At 43.3% G+C, this 19,262-nt stretch overlaps 1 protein-coding gene across 8 annotated transcripts in view; it reads left to right on the forward strand.

Annotated features, from left to right (window-relative positions):
• The window catches only part of CCDC88A (coiled-coil and HOOK domain protein 88A), a 325,195-nt gene that overhangs the window by 77,144 nt on the left and 228,789 nt on the right, over positions 1 to 19,262 (forward strand). For all 8 annotated transcript variants that reach the window (XM_077485516.1, XM_077485518.1, XM_077485521.1 and 5 more), the window contains exon 3: positions 12,195 to 12,303. In XM_077485516.1, coding sequence (XP_077341642.1) covers positions 12,195 to 12,303 — 109 coding nt within the window. The remainder of the gene's footprint in view (positions 1 to 12,194; positions 12,304 to 19,262) is intronic.

Here is a 19,262-nt window from a genome sequence, read left to right on the forward strand (position 1 = left end):
ATGGTTTTTCTGCTCTTTACCGCCACCTTTGGTCAACTTCTGTATTGTTGTCTGATCTTTTGCATTGGTTCTGAGCATGCCTGTTTGTACTTTTGTACAAAAGTCCTATGGTTTTCTGTACACACGATCAGACTTTGCTCCATTGGACTTTTGTTGCCATAAAGTTTGTCCATTCGCACAGCCAACAAAAGTCAGATGAAAACCAAAAAAGTTTGTCCGATGGAGCGTACACATGGTCGGATGTTGCTCCAAAACAGCTAATTTGCATGTTTGTTGTCAAAAAGTCTGATCGTGTGTATGGGCCTTAAGTGAGAGTTGTCCTTGTCTACTGTGAGTAGTTCATTTTGAGTATCCCACTATTCCCTTCTCCCATCAAAGTTCCACAATAAATATATAAAAAAAACAACAAATACCCTGGACTGTTTGAGTGACGAGTAAACGGGAGTAAAGGGGGGGATTTATGAAAACCCCCAGCAACTGTCTGCAGGTAATCAGAGGGAGGCCTAAGAAGTCAACACACAGCAAGCCGTATGGGGACAGTGCCACACAAAAATGCAGATCAGAATTGTGCAAAGTCCTTATGTGATTACTTGTTCAAATTAAGTGATTAAAAGTATTGAAGTCAGTGGGTTAGCATGTCAGACAGGCAACTTATATTTTAAGGAGAGGTGTCCTACAGAAGTGGTGATGGAGGGCTCGGAGGGAGGGGCATACCGACTTTCGACACTTGTGGAAGTGTCAAATGCTGAAAACTTTATCTAGAGAGACAAATTAGGACTAGCTGCCAGCAGCAGAGGTAATTATTTAGAGATGGGGTTTATTGCTCTTCAGACTTTAGGCGAGCCGGACTGTGGTCACCGGGAGTACAAAATGTCCCAGGATCAGTGGGCGTAAGCACTCCCCAACATTGGGAGGAATTGTGCCCCATCATTGGGAGGAATAGTGCTCCATTGTTGGTGTAATTTGGAGGAATCGTGCCCCATCTTTGGTGTCAGTGGGAGGAATAGTGCGTCATCATTGGTGTCAGTGGGAGGAATTTTGCCCGATTGGTTTCAATAATAGGAATTGTGTCCCATTGTTGGTGCCTCAAAGGCCAGATAAAAGCAAGCAAAGGGCCACAGTTTGGAGACCACTGATTTTTTTTAAAGCCTTTGCTTAAGGGAGCAAAACGTTTGCAAGCAGTGTTTGTCTGGAGCCTTGTTCCAAGCTTTTTATGGTACAAAAATGAATACTTTAATGTTCTTTTTAGCATTGTTGTATGGCATTGGTCCTATTCACCAAAGAGTCTAGGGCAACCTTTCTCAACCTTTCTACCCCAAGGAACCCTTGGCATAATTTTCAATTCTTGAAAAACATCCTGCTAAAATCAACTAATCGGGAGGGGAAAGCAGGGAAAAATTGCGTTGGTGGCCAATAGGAAGAAAGCCTTGTTAAAGTGGTGATCAGCATGCCATCTTTGCAGACAGGGTGATAAGATAATTTTTGTCATGCAAATGGTTCTGCCAAGTGATGTTGGCTCTGGAATTTTACAGGCACCATAAAATGGAAGGTCAATCAGCCACAGCTCAAAGAACCCCTAGTAACTTCTGGAGGAACCTCAGGGTTCTATGGACCCTGGTTAAGAATATGGTCTAGGGACACCCTGTTTTTTTTTTTTTTTTTGTTTTTTACCGCAACCAGATTATCATTTCCATATTCTTGTAAAGAAATATTTTGGTTGATCTGATTTACCAGAAATCATTCAATTTTTTTTTATTTTTTTTTAGACATTTTGGGGTTGTATGCACTCTGTACTATACCGTAGTCATGTTTAACCCCCAAATCCAATTTGTTTGATTAGTGTTAACCACACTCCACACCACAGTCTGGTTGATGAGATGAGCTTCGTCATTAGTTGAACTTGGCAAAGGGATCACTTTGGCCTATTGCAGAATTGATAACGTAAGAATGCTCTGGTCTGGCACAATATAAACAAAGGCCAAGGAGGGAGTGGGGACAATCGTGCTTGGGCATGGTACAAGACAACTGCACCTAGTATAAGTACGCCATAAGATATTTCTAAGTCTATGCATATTAGAAGCAGAAACCTGAAGCTATAATCTCTGGCAGAAAAAAATGCTCTTTGTGTCTTGTGTTGCACAAGAGTTTAGGGACATTTGCTTTTATAAGAGTCTTTATCCCAAAACATTCACCTGTGCTCGTTTTTCAATGTACACTTGAAAAACATTGAACGCTCCTAAATGCCGCATTTTAGGCAAGTTTGAGCATTTAGCGATTTCTTCTACCTGAAAACTCCCCTCGAAAATGCACTTTTTCTGCATGGACACATACTGTACTGCGAAATAAATTTGAGCTGCTTTTTACGGGCAGGGGGAAAAACCAAAAAAAAACTCCTGTAGAAGCTGCATTTTTTTTTTTAAGCCCATTGTGCATGGACCCTTAAAGGGGTTTTTTTTTTATTTTATTTTTTTAATCCTAGTGTAAGAGGTTTACGTATGTTAGACATTTTATGTTGTTATTTTTGTCATGTTTTTTTATTTGTCTTCCTCCCTCTTTCAGTTGTTTTTTCCACCAAGCCTCATATGCTTTGGCCTGTGTGATTGCATTACCATAAAGCTCGCTCACTCCTGTGAAATGATGATTTCACTTGCAGAGTGTTAATGACAGCGGCCTCCCTTTGATCTGTCATTCGGTATGTGGCTGCTTCCTTCTGTCACACGCTGCTGCTTGGTGTCTTAATACGTCTCTTGTTAGAGCTTTGATTTGCTGCTGTGTCAAAGAGCGGCTCACAACCAGACAACGCCACATGCTGATATACACAGGCAGACACTCCCTACCTTCACAATGAATAGAAACTTTGTGGCCGGGGGCTTTTAATCCCCCCCTAAGGACCAACAGCATTTTCCCTGACGTAGCCAGAATTCTGTGTTTGCAGGAAACACATGATTAGTACACACCGCTATTATTTTATGTTAATATAATGAATCGCCTGTTACTAGGGTTGCCACCTTTTCTCCATGCCAAACCTGAACACTTTAGCGGCACAGGGCACATTTTTTGTATAGCATAGACTATAGGATTATAAAAGACCCAGGGCACCTCTGGGTGCCCCAAGGAGAGTGGTAATTCAGCACGCTGCAGTGGCCAAACTGCTCCTGCTAACATGATCACCCACTGTCCCCCAGTGATGTCGAACCTGCTCCCGGACGGCAACAGATTTTTGTCTATCTCAGCCACTGTGGCCACAGTCCAGCCTGAATAATGTGTCCGGGTTTCAGGCAAAACTGAAACCCACACACCCGATTCCAAACCCGGACTGTTTGGGTGAATCCTAGACAGGTGACAACCCTACCTGTTACTGTTGGTAGTCTAAGATGTTCCATGCTTGATCACCGGGGATAGTTTTATCAATGTAGAAACATTTTGTTACATGTTTAAAACCAAGTTTTTTTAACCAGGTTTCAATAGAACCAGGGGCATACGCACAGGGGTCACAGTTGCGACCCAGCCCGATGCCCCAGGGGGGCCCCGTGCAGCCCCTGTACACCTGGATAGGTGGGACGGCATGTTGGAGGAACCAATCCCCTCCATTTTCCTCCTGCAGCCGCTGAAAGGCTGCAGCAGGAAAATGGAGGGGATCAGTTCCCCTTACATGCCGCCATGCCTATCCACCTCCTAATGTGATTGGGCCCCCCTCATCCCCCACAGCGCTGCCGGGTTCAACCGTCCTCATTCCCACCGGCTGCTGCAGGGATCTGTCGAGATGAAGAATGGGGAAGGGGCCAGTAAATGTGTTATTTACCGGCCCCTGCCTTGTCTAAATGAATAGAGTCAGTGGTCCCTACAGATCACTGACTCTGTTCTGTACTGAAACTGTGTTTTTTACTATGCTTGAGTTTATTAATGGACAGGAAGCTTTGTACTGAGCTGTTTCTGCCCATTCATTCTCTGCAGTTGAGGCTGCAGAGATGGAGATTGAGGCCTGTGTCCTCAATCTCCTTTCTCTGTCTCAAAGGTGAAACATCAAAGGTCTGTTTAGACCCCTGATATTTCACCAAAGCCCCCCAATGGGACTCTTAAAAAAATACAATTATAAAAATAATTTAATATAAGAAAATGACAAAAAAACAACTGACACCACTGGCAGAACTACCAGGGTTACAAAGGTCGCACCGTGGGGGGCTCTTTATGGGTTTTTGCACTGGGGCCCTGAAGGTACAAGTTATGCTTCTGCCTCCCGAGGTTACTAGAGGCTTCTTGAGCTATTTCTGCCTCTCAGATAAATTTCCACTGACAACATTAATTTTTTTTTGGCCATCTGTAAGGAGGTAATTTTTCCCAATGACCACAAGTGTAAGGAGCATTCTTCTCACTGACCATCACACGTGTATCATGAGTTATAGATATAGTAATTTTAAGCAGGGGTCCCCTAATGCCATGTACACACGACTGGACTTTCCGGCAGAAAAGGTCCAACAGTCTTCCCGACAGACTTCCGAATGAACGGACTTGCCCACACACGAACGGACCAAAGTGCGTTCATTTTGAACATGATGACATACGACGGGACTAGAAAATGAAGTTCAATAGCCAGTAGCCAATAGCTGCCCTAGCGTTGTATTTGGTCCGTTGGACCAGTATACAGACGAACGGTTTTCCCAATAGAAATTGATTCAGTTGGGCAGATTTTAAACCTGTTCTATTTCTAGGTCCGTCAGAATTTTTGAAGAAAAAAGCCAGATAAAGCTCACACATGATTGTAATATCCGAGGGAATGATTCCGTCGGACCTTAGCCTGATGGAAAGTCCGGACTTGTGTACGTGGCATTAGACCTGAAAGTTCTTTCCCGTGTTGAAAAGGTTGAGAGAGGCTGTGTTTAAGGAAATCCATCTGGGTCTGCCCACTAAAGTGGGCCATTCTTCCCACTGACCCCTAATAAATTAATTTAAACAGGGGCTCCTTTGGGGTAAAAAGGTTTGAGAGAGGCTGGTTTAGACCCTCAAAGGGGGGTAATGAGTGAGAACGCAGTGTTTGTCTTCAGTGGTCGGATAAAGAGGCATGGATTCACAAAATAAAATTACAGGTTTACAACCGTCTCCTACTAATATAACTGAGTCTTTCCGTACAGATCACCATGTACAATGGCTGAACTGATCAGCACTGTACTTGATGTGGTTTTTGGCATGGAGGTCACATGTGGTCAGCTGACAGAATAAACCCTTATTAACTTTATTAATACTCTTATTCTAATAGCTAGTCATGCTGCCTTTTAATATTGCATGCTATTGTATTGCACATAATGACCATGTCCAGGATCTTTATAAATTGTCTGCACTCATGATCATTTTAACTGAAGGACACTAATGTTAGTCAGCCAAGAACTGTTGTTTCTATCCTTGAAATGTTTGTCCTGTAATCATGGTTGGTAACCTTGATTAAGGATTCACGTTATTTCAGTAAAGCAGAAAAGATGTGAAAAACGCAGAAGCTCTAAGCAGCTATCAGAAATCCTGGTTCACTGAACTTACAGTATCGGATGGAAATCTAGTTGCATATGATCACTTTTTAGATTTTTTTTTTTTTTACTGGCCAACAAGCATAATCCATGTGCATCTATACCATAGATAACATTTAGAGAAAACAAATTCAGTACAGTTCGCTTTAATTAGCGTTTTCTGTAACCCCTTGCGGCAAGGCTAGCCTGTATGCCCAAGAGTGGACCAATGATGTAACAGTGGAGAGACCTGGTGCTAAGGACCTCAGAACACAGACAGCCCAGCATATTCATTATCTTGATTTCAAGACCATTCTCAAGATGAAGGTACAGGCAACTATAGATGTCTACTCAGTAGGCCAAAAGCTGAAGATAAATGCCAGGATTAAATATGGCACTGCTCAGCTGGATACAGCTTCCCTTTGCATAGGCTTAAGGTGGTTTTTCACCTACATAGAAACATTTTTGACCTTTGAACAGAGCATCCTGAACATTATTGAAGTAACCAGTTCTTGAATCTCAGCTTTCTTTGGCTGCCTTTGGGGTGGACTACAGCTACAAATCGGAGCCTGCACTGGAAACCAATGGGATTCTGAAGCCAAAGCAGCTGAGTATCACTGCTGGGCCCCCCGAGAGCATTGGAGCTGATTGGTAGCACTGATAAAATGTCTTATCAGTGGGGGTTCCATATGGGGTGGCATGTATGCCAGATTCACCCCTTCCTCCACACCCAGGCACTAATATGATCTACAATACTGTTAAACTCCTCTTGATTTTGGTTAACCAAATAATCTTTAAAGAAAGGTTGGAGTAGATCACCTAACATGTTCCTTTTGGGATAATTCTTACCCAGAGCTACTCACAGCTACACACTATTGGTCCTGGGTAGATATCAAATTCTTAGATAACCTTATCAAGGATGGCCACTTTCTCACCTACAAGAGGCTTTTAGATTTCCCCACATTCAGAACCTTCAATTCTCCCAATGCGATTTAGGCATAGTTTGAGTCCACGGGATTGGCCCCTGTTCAACCCACTCTAGAAAATCTTCTTCGACAGAAGCAATCCACTAAGCTTATCTCCACGCTCTTATGACTGCCAAAACCTCTATATTTCACAAAAGTCAAGAAAATTGGCAATTACTGATACTCTGTCCATGGATGACTGTATGGAATTTGAGGAACATTACATAAACTCTTTACTCTCCTCCAAGGATAAAATTCATTCAAGCTATATTTTGCAAATATGACAAACCCGTGACGCTTCATAAACTAGGCTTCAAACTCTGTTTTTGTTTTTTCCATTCCTTCTAGGGTGAATTGCAGTGACCCGACATTCTAAGCATCTCCTCAGGATTTTCCATATTTTTTTTGTCCCAAAAAAATTCAACTTTTTACAAATTTAAAGGAATCCCTCGCCTCCAAGCCTGGGGATGTGGAAAATACTCATTGACCAAATCTTACCCCTATGTGGAATCGCTTATTATTATTTTTATTATTGTTATTATTATACAGGTTTTATATAGCGCCAACAGTTTGCTCAGCGCTTTACAACATGAGGGCAGACGTTAGTTACATTACAATTTGATACAAGAGGAATCAGATGGCCCTGCTCGTTAGAGCTTACAATCTAAAAAGGAAGGGGCAATTGATACAAGAGGTAATAGCTGTGGGGGGATGAGCTGATGGAGGAAGTAAAACAGTGTTAGTTAGAAGCAGGATAGGCTTCTTTGAAGAGAAGGGTTTTCAGGGATCGTCTAAAGATAGATTAGGGGACAGTTGGATAGATTGGGGTAGGGAGTTCCAAAGGATGGGAGAAGCTCTGGAGAAATCCTGGAGGCGTGCATGTGTGGAGGTGACAAGGGAGCTAGAGAGCAGGAGGTCTTGGGGTGACCAAAGAGAGCGGCTTGGTTGGTATTTTGGGACTAGGTTAGTGATGTAACTAGGGGCAGAGTTATGGATGGCTTTGTAAATTATTGTTAGTACTTTGAATTTTATTTGTTGGGTGAGTGGAAGCCAGTGGAGGGATTGGCAGAGAGGGGTGGAGGACACTGAATGGCTGGTAAGGTGGATGAGTCTGGCAGTGGCATTCATTATGGACTGAAGGGGGGATAGTCTATGTAAAGGTAATCCAACGAGGAGGGAGTTGCAGTAGTCGAGGCGAGAGATGACCAGGGAGGGAATTAGAAGCTTGGTGGTGTCATTAGTTAAAAAGGGGCGTATTCTGGAAATGTTGCGGAGGCTAAGGCAGCATGATTTGGACAGGGATTGGATGTGGGCCTGAAAGGACAGTTTGGAGTCTAAGGTTACCCGTAGCACCCTGGCATGTGGGGACGGACTGATAGATGTGCCATTGATCTTGACAGAAGTCAGGCGAAGGGGCACGTGGGGGAGGAAATATCAGGAGCTCGGTTTTAGATAGATTAAGTTTGAGGAAGTTGTTTGACATCCAGGCTGATACGTCTGTTAGTAGATCAGTGATGCGTGAGGAGATTGATAGGGTGAGCTGAGGGGTAGAGAGATAGATTTGGGTGTCATCAGCATATAAATGGTAGTGAAAGCCGTGGGAGGCTCGAGAATATTAGAGGTCCAAGGACAGAACCTTGGGGGACCCCAACGGAAAGGGGAGTTGGAGAAGAGGAAGTGGAGTTGTGACACTGAAGGTGCGATGAGATGGGTAAGATTCAAACCAACAGAGAGTGCAGCCATGGAGACCAAGCAAATTGAGTTTTTTGAGGAGGTGGTCAACTGTATCAAAGGCAGCAGAAAGCTTATAAAAAGAGGTCACTCACAACTTTGGCGCCGCTGGTTAGCATCTACCTCCATGATTCCTGGTGCGATTTAGACCAACTTGCGTACTTCGGTACATGTGTTCCTCCTCTTTGGCCTCTGCCAGCCATCCATCCCAGTGGTGGTTCTTTTTACCCAATATTGTATTTGCAAACCTGTGATTATAACAAGTGCTGTATCACTGCTTGTAACGTATGATAACGAAAGACAACAGTGGGGTCTATGATTTTATTAGTTTATTATCCAATAAAAAAGCATCTTAAAACAAAGCATCCCACAATGCAAGGACAGTTTTCCACATTTCAATATATTTTATAACTAATTTATGAATGCACTTAACAGAAACCTAATATAGCTACCAGTAAAAATTGCTTCCGGTAAAGACTAAGTCAAAGGGGACATGTAAACTCAAGCGGAAAGGGCTCAGCCTGCTATTGTTGCTTGTTATTACTATGTGTTACTTCCAGTGACAAGTCGTACAGCTGTGAACACTTTTTACCTATGATATCAATGTTCTAGCTATCACTTTAGGCAGCACAATGGGAGAGATGGGGCTATATATATATATATATATATATATATATATATATATATATATATATATATATATATATATATTGACAGAAGCCAAAGCTGTGATTTCATATCCTGATTCAGATTAAAATAGACCCATTGCCTACCCACACAGCTTAAACTTGTGTGGAAAAAATTAAAATAATAATAGCCAATGAAACCAAATAACAAAAATTTTAATATATTGCAACTCAACAATCCTTAGATATGGTGACTGCATTGGTTTTTCTTTTTTCATGTTTTTGTTTTTTCTGTCTTATGCCACGTACACACGATCGAATAGTCCGGCAAACAATCCGGCGGACTTTATACCGAACGGACTTGGCCACACACGGACACACAGAAAGTCCGGCGCTTGCTAGCGCGATGACGTACAGCATGTACGACGGGACTAGAAAAAGGAAGTTCAATAGCCAGTAGCCAATAGCTTCCTTCTCGTACTTGCTTCTGAGCATGCATCATTCTTAGTCCACCAGACTAGCATACTCACGAACGTATTGTCCGCTGAAAACCCAAGTCCGGCGGAAAGATTGGACTGCAAAACTACTTTCTAAGTCCACCGGACTTTGCGCTGAGAAAGTCCGCTGAACCCAACACACGATCGGATTGTCCGATGAAATGCGTTTCGGCGGACTAAGTACGCCGGACAATTTGATCATGTGTACGCGGCATTAGGATGACAACACTCACTGTGTTTTATCTATGGAGCAGCAATGTTGTCACCCTATGTCAAGACATGTGTTAAACACGTTCCCTCTTCGAATCTCTATAACATGGAGTGGGGTGCTCTGTAGTCCATACAAAGCAGCAGTTAAAAGCACAATGGATGCAGCCACCATGTCTGACTTGTAAGCTACAATATATTTTTAGCACCCTCTAGTTGGGTAGGTGCTGGAATGAGGATTTTCTGGCAGGGTAGGTAAATTTAGGCAGACCAAGCTGGTTGCTAGGTTTGTTTGTTTTTCATTCTGGGCTGGGAGTGGCTCAGGGTAGCAGTTGGTGACTCACAGGCAGCGTCACTGACACCTCCCTCTCCTTTCTAGAGTTTGCTAGAAAGATCTGGAAGGAGAGGTGGAGCTGCCTGGGGTGTTTTAGGTAGCTGTGACCAATCCCCAACTTGGATTGGCAGGGAGCAGGCCTCCTTAAATACCTGGGCTGAGCCCAGCTGGGGAGGAGTTGTCGGGGTGGAATAGCTGGAGTGAGAGAGTGTGGAGGCTGGGACCCATGGGGATCTCCCCAGTCTGCTGGGGGGGGGGGGGAAGACCCTAGGCTGGGGCTCGGGTGCATCCAGGAGGAGTGAGAAGATCCTGGTAGGAGAGGCACATGAGAGAGCAAGTAGAGGACAGCTGTAGAGAACACTTCTAAGAGTCTCCAGGGAGGACTACTGGTTGCAGCCAGGAGGTCTAGTGAGTGAGCACAGTTGGGAGGACTGGGGAGGCATGCCTGAGAGAACTGGGAGACTGCAGTTTGAGATGGGAACCAGAAGAGAGGACACTGGGAAGGGCAGCGGAGAGAGGTCCTTGCAGCCACACTTCCTGGCAGGACCTGAGGAGAGCTATCTGGGAGTGATCACTGCATAGAGGATAGTTGGCACTTGAACCATTTGTACACCACAGGAGCCTGAGGTCCCTGCCCGCAAAAGGCAGTTCATCGAGGCCTAGCTGAAGCATTGTCAAGCCTACCCATGTGGTGCTAGCTAGTCCAGAGGAGTAATAGTCTGCAGCAAGGGAAGTGCTGGAGGAGAAACGGTGTGCAGCAAGAGTCTGTGCTGGGGAGTAGATTGAAGTGTATATACTGGAGTGTATATAGAAGTCCCAAGCAAGTTTGTACTGAATATCTCTGGGCATCCCATAATTCCCCATCCAAGTTTAATCCCCTCAAAGAAAAAAAATAAACAAAGCTATGGACTGTGCTATGTCTCTGAGTGACTGAGAAATGGATGTCTGGCTGGGCAAGGTGACAGGTGAACCAGGGAAGGACTGACAACTCATGGGGCCCCCGGGCAATAGGAGATTATGGGGCCCCCAGGCGATCTGAGATTATGGGGCCACACAGTATACAATCACACAGTATACACAGACATGTTTCTATTGGCTGAGAAGGTACTTGAGAGGGTGGGGCAGCTATAATCTCTGGATTTCTAGACCAAAAGGATGTCGGCTCGGTTCACACAGGGGCAACACGACTTTTGGAGGCAACTTGGACGTGACTTGACCTGAAGGGACTTGACCTGAAGGGACTTGACCTGAAGGGACTTGACCTGAAGGGATTTGACCTGAAGGGACTTGACCTGAAGGGACTTGACCTGGACACGACTTACAACACTACTTTAAGTCGCCCCAGGCCAGGCGACTTGCCGTGGCCAATCAGAGAATGAGCTCTCAGGGGGGAACTCCTTTTGAGAGCTGATAATTCTCTGAGAGTCGCCTCTGTATAGACGGAGATCCAACTTGGAAGCGACCTCCATTGAAATCAATGGGTACCAGTCGCCTATAAGTCGGATAGAAGTAGTACAGGAACCTTTTCGGAAGTCGGAGTGACTTCAGTAGTGTGCATTAAGACGGCTCTCATTCACTTACATTGATTTCTACATGTTGTGCGACCTGAGGTGACTTGGAGCGACTTGAAGTCGGATCCGAGTCGCCCCTGTGTGAACCGGCACTTAGGGACATTTCAGAGACAGATGTAAATAAAACACAGCTTTTTACATACTGTCCCTGGTTTTACTGAGGCTGGCAACCCTGATGGGGCCCCCAAGCGGCCCGGGGCCCTCGGGCAACACCCGAGTGGCCGAATGGTCAGTCCTCCCCTGGGTGAACCACTACATTCTACATATTGATCTTCTGTAGGCACTAGCAAGAAGGTTTTCCGGTAACAGTTGACCCTTCAGAATCTTTCTCAACTAGGGTTCCTCCCAGATGTTCCTAGGTGTTCCTTGAGCAATGAGCAGTTTCTGCCCCTCAGATGAGTAACCATTCTCAGCAATGATATTTAGCTATCTGTATGGGGGAGAAGGGGAACGATCTTCCGGATGACCACAAATGTAAGAAGCCAAGTGACCATCACACTAATGTACTGTGAACCTTTTTGATATAGTGACTTATGGGGTTCCCTAAGCCTGGAAATTATTTAAGTGGATTTCTCTGTGGAAAAGTTGGAGAAAGGTTGGTTTAGATGTTAGTTTGTGGCAAACTGCATGGATATTTTATTATATTTTTAAAGCTAGGATCTCCTACTGTTGAGGTCTTCTCAGTTTAATTCATTTTCTTGTATAATGTTTTATTTTTCTAACCATGTTGAAGCTAATATTTTTTTTTGTTTTTTCATTTTCTTACAGAAATCCTAAAGCAGATAATCAAAGAATATACAAAAAGATCAATAATGATGCTTCCCTGAGGATACAAAATCTGTCAGTTCTGGTGAAACAAATCAAATCGTACTATGAGGTAAAAAAATAAATAATAATTCTTATGAAACTGCATTGCAGCGGTGTGAACAAAAGTACTAGAATTCAGGGCAGATGGCCCTATCTAACCATCGGAGTAGACGTTCCAACGTATGTGGTGTCAATGAGCCCTTACTGTGAACGAGGCCCAGTGTTGGAAGCACTGGAAACTGTAGAGAGCTGGCAATTACATCCAAGTTTAGAGTTTGGCAAACCTGGCATGAGCTTGGGTGGCACAATGCAGATAGAGTTGCAGATCATCTGTAATTTCTTGTGCTTCGGTATCCCCATATTTCTGTGTTCTGGTTTAGTCGGATAAATGCAAATACACTGCTTTTAGCGAAAGCTGCTCATTTGTATAAAGCTTTCACTTTCTTTTACATTTTTTGTCACTTTTCAAATATGACAAAATAAGTCCATAAAGACCTGGATGAGCACATTTGGGGTGGAGGAACTTGACTGGCCTGCACAGAGTCCTGGCCTCAACCCAATAGAACACCTTTTTTTCCCCTTGTTTCCCAAGGTGACCATCTTGGCATGTGTCAAGAGGGTTGAGAGTGCACAAAGAAATTGCCTAGGAGCACAACACCCTGAAAGCGCCCAATCTCATTTGGTCTCAGAGGCTAAGCAGGGTTGGGCCTGGTTTGTACCTGGATGGGAGACCGCGAGCCAGGCCTTCTCGTCCAACATCAGTGCCTGACCTCACAAAAGCGCTTCTGGAAGAATGGTCAAACATTCCCATAGACACACTCCTAAACCTTGTGGACGGCCTTCCCAGAAGAGTTGAAGCTGTTATAGCTGCAAAGGGTGGGCCAACTCAATATTGAACCCAACGGACTAAGACTGGGATGCCGTTAATGTTCATGTGAGTGTGTCCCAATACTTTTGGTAATCTAGTCAGGCAGGCGTCCCAATACTTTTTGGTAATCTAGTGTACATAAAGACATAGCTGCACAGGGTGACAAGGAATTGTCATTGGCCAAAATAGCATTGTCACCCTGTGGGAGAACATGGACTGGTAGGATCACTAAGTATTTATGTATTGAAGGAAGCCACTTAACTGCTTGTCAACCAGCGCATGACAATGTACGTTGGCACAATGGCACGGCTGGGCAAATGGGCGTACCTGTACGTCCCCTTCAAGGTGTGGCTTAGTGGGTGCGCGCACCCCGCCATGTACTCCTTGAGTGTGCTTGGGGGTCCCACACACTCGATGTCCGCTGGTGGCCCGTGATTGTGACATGGAGTGGCAGAATGGGGAGATGCTTATGTAAATAAGACATTTCCCTGTTCTACCTAGCAACATAACAGAGATCTACTGCTCCCTGTCATTGGTAGCAGTGATCTTTATCATGTTGTAGTGAGCCCACCCCCCCCACAGTTAGAATCACTCCCTAGGACACACTTAACCCCTCGATCGCCCCCTAGTGTTTAACCCCTTCCCTGCCAGTGTCATTTACACAGTAATCGGTGCATTTTTATAGCTCTGATCGCTGTATAAATGACAATGGTCCCAAAATAGTGTCCGATGTGTCTGCCGCAATGTCACAGTCATGATAAAAATCGCGAATCACCGCCATTACTAATAAAAAAAAAATAATTAATGCCATAAATCTATCTTATTTTGTAGACGCTATAACTTTTGCGCAAACCAAACAATATACGCTTATTGCTGGGATTTTTTCTTTTTACCAAAAATATGTAGAAGAATACATATCGGCCTAAACTGAGAAATTTGTTGTGGTTTTTTTTTTTATATATTTTTTGGGGATATTTATTTAGCAAAAAGTAAAAAATATAGCTTTTTTTTCCAAAACTGTCGCTCTTTTTTTGTTTATAATGCAAAAAATAACCGCAGAGGTGATCAAATACCACCAAAAGAAAGCTCTATTTGTTGGGGGAAAAAAGGATGTCAATTTTGTTTTGGGTGCAACGTGAATTGTCAGTTAAAGCGACACAGTGCCGTATCGCAAAAAGTGCTCTGGTCAGGAAAGGGGGTAAATCCTTCCGGGGCTGAAGTAGTTAAAGTGGAGTTCCACCCAAAAGTGGAAGTTCCGCTTTAAGCACGCCTTAGCCCCCTACATGCCACATTTTGCATGTGATCTTTGTTTTTGGGGGGGGGGGGCAAGCAGGTACTTCGTTTTGACAAGCACCTGCTCCCACTTCTGCTCAGGCTGCCTAGATGACTCGAGCGGAAGTTCACCTCTCCCTGTCCCATTGAGCAGTGTGCACCCAACTGTGAAGGGGCAAGCTGTCCCTGCTGGGTGCCCACATTTGCAATGCTGGCACCGGGAAGAGACGAGGGAGAGAGTCGAGGGTTCGGGCAGCCGCATCGCTGGACCGTGGGACAGGTGAGTGTGTGTGTTTATTAAAAGTCAGCACCTACACCTTCTTTTTTTTTTTTTTTTTTTTTTTTTTTGTAGCTGCTGACTTTAATAAACATAAAGCTGGAACTCTGCTTAAAATGTATCTATAGCCAAACCAGTGTGAGACTCTACTTGTGTTCAGGAGCTTCCTGTAATAATGACCAGTCACTGCTGCTCCCCCTCCTTGTACAGGGAACTGGTCTTGTCTCCGCCCCCTCCTGTAGATTTCTGCAGGCAGCTTGTAGTGGGTGGAGCCTGTTTTGGCCCCTCCCATAGCTCTTCTCTTTGCACAGGCTATGTACAGCAAAGGGATGATACCGCCACTATTTAATATAGTAATAACTGGGTTTACAAAGACATTTTGGTGCACACAAAGTAAATTGTATATCCTTAAAGGCTATTGAAGGATATATTTTAATTAAAATGTTCTTCCCTGGAGTTGGAATTAAATGTTGAAGCTCTCATCAAGCACACTTGTGTAGTGTAAAAATCCCAACCATCAGCTGTAAATGGGGGTGACTCATGGGACAGATCACACTTCTACCCACAAAGAAAAAGTTCCGATGAAGGGAAGGGTCATTAAGCTGCTGCTTTTGTGGAGTAAACACACAGTGCTGGTTAGTGACTGCACAGCTTGTCATCAGGCACTTCCTGTAATAAAATCCAATCTACAACATGCTGTATACATGAAACCGGCCATTTTCCTGTTTAGAGGCTGTGTGTTGACACAACCACAATAAGTATCCCTGTTGTGGTATTGGATTCATTTCTGCTGTGCACAGCAATGCACAGAGTCATTATCTGCAGATACTGATTAAAGGGCAAGTCAAGCATTGCTTTTGTTTTTAACCACTTGCTTACTGGGCAATTACACCTCCTTCCTGCCCAGGCCAATTTTCAGCTTTCAGCGCTGTTGTGCTTTGAGCGACAATTGCGCGGTCATGCAACGCTGTACCCAAACTATTTTTTTTTAACATAAATAGAGCTGTCTTTTGGTGGTAGTTAATCACCACTGGGTTTTTTTTATTTTTTGCTAAAGAAAAAAAGGCTGCAAAATTTTATAACAAACTATGAAAAATGTTTTTGTTTTTTCAAAATTTTCAAACAGGTAATTTTTCTCCTTCTCTGATGTGAGCTAATTAGGCTGCACTGATGGCCACTGATGGGCTGCATTGATGAGGTGCCACTGGTGGGCACTGATAATGAGGCACTGACAGGTGGCACAAATGGGTTCTGGGCGGCACTAATAGGCCACACTAATAGGTGCCTCTGATAGGCAGCACTGATAGGTTATACTGATATGATAGGTGGCACTGATTGGCAGTACTGGTGGGCGCTGATTGGCAGCATTGGTTACAGAGGAGGTCTTGGGCTAGAATTATTGCTCTTGCTCTAACGTTCACTGAAATAAAGCCCTGATAAGTTATTGTAATTTATATATTTCTAGCCTATGTGAGTTCAGACTAATGAGTTGTGGATTTATGTGTAAGTGTGATTTGACCCCAGGATGTGATCATTTCAGTCAACCAGGAGTAAAATTGTCAATTGTCATTCTTTTTTTTTTTTTTTTATTTAGGCACAGAGGAAACATCCTGTCCTGTAATATAGTTTATATATATATATATGTGTGTATATGTATATATATATATATTTTTTTTTTTTTTTTAAGGAAAAGTATGGACTTTTCTGCTGACTCTAAGCCCAAGAATGGAGTGATCGCATGACTGCTAATTGCTCAGTTCTCGGTCTGCTCTGCCTCTCCTGTGATCATTGGAGTGCCGGACTGGGGAGGGGGGAGGTGGCAGAGGTGGCAGACTCCAGCTCTCAGTCACACTCCGATGATACCAATTACCGATACCTACCGCAACTGTTTTGTTCTCACTTCAGCTGTCAGCAATGGTACAAAGCATTGAAAAGTTATTTACAAATGAAATGAATAGATTTATTTTTAAAATTTTGCGCTTTCAATGTAAAATGTGTAAATATATGTTAATATATATGTGTAAAAATATTCACTAACAAAGCAAACAAAAAAGTTTTAATTGTTTATCGTTTATAAAATAGACGTAAACAAAAACATTTGAGTAAATCAAGGGCTTATAAGGGGTTAAACGGAGGAACATTTTTTCACCCATTTGATCTACATATAAAGGAAACAAAGATTAAAAAAGAAACAATGTTTCTTTTTATTTTAGTGTTTCAGTGGCTGAGCAATGTTGTCAATAGTATAGGAAAATAAACAGCGCTTGAGTAAAAACAAAACACAAAATAATCTAAAATAAAGGCCGCAGCTCTAAGTGGGATACACACACTCAAAACGCTAGAAAAATTTCAAAAGCTGCGCCAAAAGACCATATATATATACTAACTACCCAAAATAAAAAAATTATGAATAAATGTAAATGGATTATTATAAATCACATTCCATACAAATTAAATGAATGAAATAACATAAATTGTAATTCATCTGCTTAAGAGGAAGGAACAAACAAAGTTCATAAAAAAGTCCTAGGTTGCAATCCTTTCCAGAACACCACGGTGATTCCACTCAAGAACAGCACACAAGTGCCCGTCACCAAGAAGTGAGTACGCTTACCAAATGGAAGCTTAATCAAAGCCTTGAATGCAAATCATCTGTGTCCTCCTCCTTATAACTTGCGTTTTATAGATCAGCTAACCCCAATGAATGGCAGCGTTCCCATAAATATATCCCTCGTTCAGCGATCCCAAATAGTGCTAACAATGGCTCCAAAGAGAAGAGGAAACCCACATAGTGTAACACTGTTTGGATAATTTATTTTAAAACGTGAATATTGCACTTACATTAACATCCATTTGAATACAGCATAAAAAATGGAACATAGAAAGCCGGCCGGCATTCGGGAGCCACTCCTCCCCTCGTACAACGTGATGGCGTCACTGTGTGCCTTCCCAGACGCGTTTCGTCACAAATGACGTTGTCAATGGGGAACAGTTCCCAGACGGATGAACGGATTTTTTATGCTGTATTGGAATGGATGTTAATGTAAGTGCAATATTCACGTTTTAAAATAAATTATCCAAACGGTGTTACACTATGTGGGTTTCCTCTTCTCTTTGGAGCCATTGTTAGCACTATTTAGGATCGCTGAACGAGGGATATATTTATGGGAACGCTGCCATTCATTGGGGTTAGCTGATCTATGAACGCAAGTTATAAGGAGGAGGACACAGATGATTTGCATACAAGGCTTTGATTAAGCTTCCATTTGGTAAGCGTACTCACTTCTTGGTGACGGGCACTTGTGTGCTGTTCTTGAGTGGAATCACCGTGGTGTTCTGGAAAGGATTGCAACCTAGGACTTTTTTATGAACTTTGTTTGTTCCTTCCTCTTAAGCAGACGAATTACAATTTATTTAATTCATTTAATTTGTATGGAATGTGATTTATAATCCATTTACATTTATTCATAATTTTTTTTATTTTGCGTAGTTAGTATATATGGTCTTTTGGCGCAGCTTTTGCAATTTTTCTAATGTTGTCAATAAACATTGCCGACTGCTTCTTTTTTGACCGCTCCAATTACCGGACGAAATACGGACATACATGCATCCCTATGGTATAGCGGATGAACATCCGCTGCCACCCGATATCATCCGTCATCATTATGGTCTGATTCTGCAGACAGAGGAAAATCCTATTTTTCTATCCGTCTGCAGAGCGGATCGGATGAACACGGACAGACGGTCCTCGTTCATCCGATCCCCCATAGAGGAGAGCGGAGAGCTGACAGGGACCGCCCTGTCATCCGCCGGCTCAGCGGGGATAAAAGAGCTAAAATCCCCGCTGAGCAAGCGGATGTTCACGGGGCGGATCATCACGGATCCGTCCCGTGTGAAAGGGGCCTAACACTTCAGCTGTCAACAGGGGAGACCCGCTGACAGCTCAAAGAACCGAGCCTGAAAGTATCAGTTTCAGACATGGGCATTTGCATGAGTACAGATACTTGTGCAAATACTCGGTATCGGCACCGATACTAGTATCAGTGCAACCCTAATGGGAAATGTAGTTCAAAAAAAAAGGGGAGTGCCAAGGTTCACCACCACTGCTCTAGGGTAATATGGTTGTGAAAGGCTGATCTCACCCATGTATTATTTGATTTGTTATTTTGAAGAGCCAGTATAAGCTTCCGTCCACACTTCACATGATTGGTGATTCAGAAGCATTCTTTTTGCACGTTTGTACACTCAAATTGTAGTGCAGAATTGTGTATTTTTGACCCTATAGAATTTATATGAACCCTCTTTTCTCAATGGTTTTTCATGGGCTCCCATTAAAGTCCATGGGGGCCAAACACATAACAGGGGTGAATGGACCCAATGCGTATAACTGAGCGTGTCACCCTTTAGGAATTGCACAAGATAAAGCTCAGGTTTTGAATGGGCATAAAGGAAAACTGGTGAAAAAAAATAAATAATTTTGTGTGTATTAATTCTACATTATCCACATAATGGGGGGAATGTCAGAAGTGTGTCCTGTCCATCTCAAAAGCATTGCGGGTCCCGCAAAGAAATGCACTGGGGTCCCTACCAGGGAGATGGTGACCTGCGGTGT

This window comes from Lithobates pipiens, unplaced genomic scaffold (genome assembly GCF_037356315.1).
Source record: "Lithobates pipiens isolate NorthernLeopardFrog02 unplaced genomic scaffold, aLitPip1_a1.2 Scaffold_18, whole genome shotgun sequence".
Lineage (NCBI taxonomy): Eukaryota > Metazoa > Chordata > Amphibia > Anura > Ranidae > Lithobates > Lithobates pipiens.